Raw genomic sequence first — 4,753 nt, 5'->3', positions numbered from 1 at the left:
TTAGGCGTGGTGATTCCGGAATCTTCTCTTTCTCTCACTATGCGGTGGAGCTGGGCGCGAGTCTCCAGGGCTCCCAGTAATCAGTCTGCATGCAGCGTAACTGCGCAGCATTTAAAAGTTTGGGCTCCTACAGACACCCACGTCAACAGTCACTGATGTCTGGTCCTCAGTCTTCAGGTTTTCCTTAGTAGGAGCCTAATGCCTGAAATGGGGGTTTGGGGAGGGCGCTCCTTCAAAGTCAGCGAGGCAAACTGCCTGCCCCACCTCCGCCCGCAGCTTCACCAGTGTGAAGACTCTAGGCACAATGACCTGATGCACCCGCTTGTTCTCGGACTTCACCTTCACTTACCGCCAGAAAACCAAGAAAAGTTAAAGGACGCTTGGAAACTTCACATTTCGCTCCGAAATCTCGCTGGAAATCCATTTGTTCCACCTTTCCTCATTTGGTTTCACAATGAGTCAAGGGAGGGATCCAGTTAGAAAAAAAAGAAAAGGAAAATGCATTCCCGTCTTGCTGGAAGTGGAGTAGCTCAGGAGGGCTTTTGGGCTTTCTGCTGCTCCACCTTTGCAGCCTCCATTTACCTAAGTTGGGGTGGGGAACTGGGGAGAAAAAGAAAAGTCCTTTGGCTGCGATTACACCCAAGGTCAGTCTCCCGTAGCTGCCTGCAGGTATCGGGCGATGGCGTGGTGGCCACGCTCCTCAGCCAGGTCCACCGGCAAGCGGTCCCAGGCGTCTCGCACATCCAGGCGCGCGCCCGCCTGGCGCAGCGCCACCAGCGTGTCCAGGAAGCCCTCCCGGGCAGCGTCGTGCACGGGTCGGGTGAGGGTGGCCGGGTCGGCGCAGTTGGGATCCGCACCGTGGAGCAGCAGCAGCTCGGCCACGCGGACGCTGCCCATCATCATGACCTGGCAGAGAGAGAGAGCGATTGGAGTGCTCAAGGTTTGGGTGGGGGCAGCAAGAAATAGGCGTAGGCAGGGTCTGAGCCATTTTAAAGAAGGACCTGTTCCTGGAGTGCCCACCTATTCAGGGGAACCCGAAAGCTTCACGAGTGTGGTGGTTTCCTTCACTGATGCAGTATCAGTGCCTCTTCTTGGCCCTCATTGTATAATTGTATACTCTACTCGCCCCAATTGTATAGTTCTATTTTAACCCCAAATGTGCAGAGACAAGAAAGACCTGGTGATAAAATTCTAATTGTTATTGTGGGTGGGTGAGGTTATTTCTATTGAAACATGGAAATCATTTTTTGTTTATTAGCGATAGTATTTAAAGGCTTTTAAAGTCTTACATTATTTTGCTTGCTCCCTCCCCCCATTAATCCCAGATTAGAAAAATTTAATAGGCAGTCAGCTGATTTTTTTCAAAAGTTAAGAGTAATACTTTAGAGGAGAAAATAAGAAAAAGCTAAGCTTAAGAAAAGGTTTACTTCGCTTAGTTCTCAGAGTAAGTCACTGTGGAAAGTTTTTGCTTTTTACTATCATGTGGTTCCTGGTAAACGGAATATAGTCTAATAATCTGAGCCACAATTGGAGGCAGAGAAAAAGAGTAAATAGTCACTAATAGCATTATAAGGTGAAACATGATTTGTTTTTAATGAATAGTTCACCATTTTTGAGATTTTAAGTTAATGTTATAGGTAAGGGTTAAAGTTTATGGGGTGATATATTTAATGTCATATAAATATTATATTTACATTGTACATGTTAAATAGTAAATATTTTAATATACAAAAAAAGAGCTTGGATGTTAGTCAAATCAGAGCAGTATTCCTGGTAAACGGAATATGGTCTAATAATCTGAGCCACAATTGGAGGCAGAGAGAAAGAGTAAATACAGTCACTAATAGCATTATAAGGTGAAACGTGATTTGTTTTTAATGAATAGTTCACCATTTTTAAGATTTTAAGTTAATGTTATAGGTAAGGGTTAAAGTTTATGGGGTGATATATTTAATGTCATGTAAATATTATATTTACATTGTACATGTTAAATAGTAAATATTTTAATATACAAAAAAAGAGCTTGGATGTTAGTCAAATCAGAGCAACTTAGAAAAAGGATGCTTTGGAGCAGTAATCCTATAGCTTCTGTTTGTATGCATGTATATTATGCAAGCATTTACTTTCTTATCTTAAAAATAAAACATTTTTCAATAACTGAATGTCCAAAATGGCGTTATTTGTTCTTGTGAGTTTATGTGTTTTAAAATGTACCATGTAATTAAAATACAATATTTTTCCTAATATGTATGAAACATCTATTTCTTCTCTGAAAAGTCATGATATGTTATTTCCACAACTGATATAAGGGGTACTTCATATATACAGGAAAGTAGTTCTTAACATCTCAGAAAATGGTGAATTAAAATTATAAATACAACTTTTTACAACCGATATAATGTGAGATCCTTAAGAGTCATTTAACTCTATTTTTCTCATTTTCAACTATCCGTCATTTCTTAAAACAATTTTCTAAAAATTGAAAAGGAATGAACATATACTTTCCTTATATTCTACACATCAACAAGATTCCTTAATAATAGCTTGACTCTGGAAGGAGTCTTATGGCCATAACAGTTAACAGTAAGACATAAAAAAACAATACCTGGTATTGTAAAAGAATTAAAAAATATATCTGTACTAACTGGAGTGGGGTTAATAGTTAAACATATTGAATGCATGTATTTTAACACTGCAGAGGCTAATTATGAAGATCCTTCATCATTTAAAAAGACCTAAAGTTGCTGCAGGGACGCTTTTATAATCCAAGCATTCAGTGTAATTAAACAATAAAAATCTATAGCATATTTTTCCTTGTGTAACAATCAAGAGATTACTAACATAAAAGGAACTAAATACTTCTGCTGAGGTATCCTGTTTTATGTCTTTGCATTCAATTCGCCTTTATGAGGAAAGAATACAGAGACTTTTGTATAGCAGCTTTAACATTCACGGTGATTTGTGTGTGTGTGTGTGCGTGTGTGTGTGTGTGTGTGTGTGTGTGCGCGCGCGCTATGGATTTGTCTGAGTCCTTAAACCCAACCCGGATTGTGCAACATGTAAGCTAATTATCTCTATCGTCGAAAGTAGACAAAGAGGCAAGACAAAAACATTTTTTCTCAATAACCTCTCTTTTCCTTCTTTCGTCTTCAACTGAATCTAACTTTTGCATCTCTGATCAAGAGAGAGAGAGAAACTACAGGCGTCTCCCTCGCCCCCAGTAAGAGGAAAACCACAATGTCAACCAGTGCGCTTGACAATCTCTTTCATTAGAGTTTTTGGTAGGTGAAAACCTGTTTCTGTTTCATCACCACATCTCCAGCGAGGGTCCCCCAAGCTGGCTCTCTCCGTACCAGCCGAGACCGACCCAGGCCGCACCCCGCGACGTGCGCCCCCTGCCGGCGAGGCCCCGGCGCCCCTGGTACCTGTATGGGGCGCCTCCCGAAACGGTTGACTCGGTTGGGATCCGCACCGGCTTCCAGGAGCTGTCTCACGGTCTCCACTTGCCCGCGCGCGGCGGCACTGGACAGGCCCCCATCGCCGGCGCCATCAGCGAGCATGACCTTGCTCTCCTCGCGCATTCCGCAGTCCCCAGACGCAAACTGGACTGAACAATCCACCTCGGCCCCGTGTTTTGCAAGATCCTCTTTCCCCACTTTGCATGGGGCGCTCACCCTTCAGCGGGGAGAGCTCAGAGCCCAGCTCCGCTCCGGTCCTCTTGGTTCTCCTGCGGCTGGAGGGCCGGTGAGGTGGCCCAAGAGTTGGTGGTAAAAATGGACTTTTCCTGGCAGCGCGAAGCAGAGGACGCGCCGGCTCGCTCCCGGGTAGGGTTGCAACCCAGTGCAGCCGCTGCTCCTCCCGCGGAAGAGTGCCGGGTGCTGCAGAGTGCTCCCTGCAGAGTGCTCCCTGCAGCGTCCTCACTGCAGAGTTACTGCTCTCGAGAGTGGAGAGTCGGCGGGAGTGAAGCAGTTTTCAGCTGGGCTGTCCGGCTGAGCTCTCCCCACCCCCTTAGGCACCGCCCCTGGTTGCAGGCTTGTGCGGGCACGTCCCGTTGTAGGGGCGGGGAAGGCCAAACCCGCAGTAACGTCACAGGACCGGGGAGCAGGGGGTGGGGAGCCAGCCCACACGGTGCTAGGACGCATGCGTCAACCCCCAGGCAAGCTACACCCGGGTTTGCTGAGCGTCCAGCAAAGCGTAAGTTTTGGAATATTGAATCAATGCACTCGGTCTGAATTCCCTCCCTCCAGCAGGCGGAGCAGAGGACTTCTATTCCTTCAGCCCCCGGGCCAACTGGTTTCACTCTGGAGGCGTTAGTCGTCCCCTGTGTATTCAAATGACTAAGAGAAAGGCATTTAAAATAACTCCGTGTCCCTTTAGATGTCTGAAACTGACAGCGCTGCACCTGTCATGCAGGTTAAATTCATCCCCAGGCGGTACGTGAACTTCATTAGTTTCACATCTTGGGTGTGTCTTCCTATTTGAATCAGTCAAAATCAGTCTCAGTGAAAAATCTTGAGAATCCTGTTTTGGTTGTGCTTTTTACTCTTTTCATTTTTGGATTATGTTTATGATTAATATGGCAACCTGGTATATGTAAGATTTTACATATATTAAATCTGAGATCCCAGTTTCGTGACACTTTGTAGAGTATATTTTTGTTTGCACTCTTACCTATTTAAGCCCATCTCGACATGTATTTAACTTTTATTTATCATGAATAATAAAGGACATTTATGCAGCAATAATGAAACAT

The 4,753-nt window shown here is 44.7% G+C and overlaps 1 protein-coding gene across 1 annotated transcript; it reads right to left on the bottom strand.

The window, feature by feature from the left end:
• Positions 1–610: 610 nt before the first annotated feature.
• On the bottom strand, positions 611–4,032 carry LOC119231947 (cyclin-dependent kinase 4 inhibitor B-like). The gene is made up of 2 exons (XM_037493786.2): positions 3,426–4,032; positions 611–906 (listed from the first exon to the last, which is right to left on the bottom strand). Exons 1-2 carry the CDS (start codon positions 3,579–3,581, stop codon positions 646–648), a joined length of 417 nt encoding a protein of 138 aa, XP_037349683.1. The 5' UTR covers positions 3,582–4,032; the 3' UTR covers positions 611–645.
• Positions 4,033–4,753: the final 721 nt, after the last annotated feature.

The sequence above is a fragment of the Talpa occidentalis genome, unplaced genomic scaffold, assembly GCF_014898055.3.
Source record: "Talpa occidentalis isolate TD23 unplaced genomic scaffold, MPIMG_talOcc4v2.1 talOcc4.7, whole genome shotgun sequence".
NCBI classification, from domain to species: Eukaryota; Metazoa; Chordata; class Mammalia; order Eulipotyphla; family Talpidae; genus Talpa; species Talpa occidentalis.
Note: the sequence above shows the minus strand (reverse complement) of the source record. Positions and strands in the feature narration are given on the sequence as shown.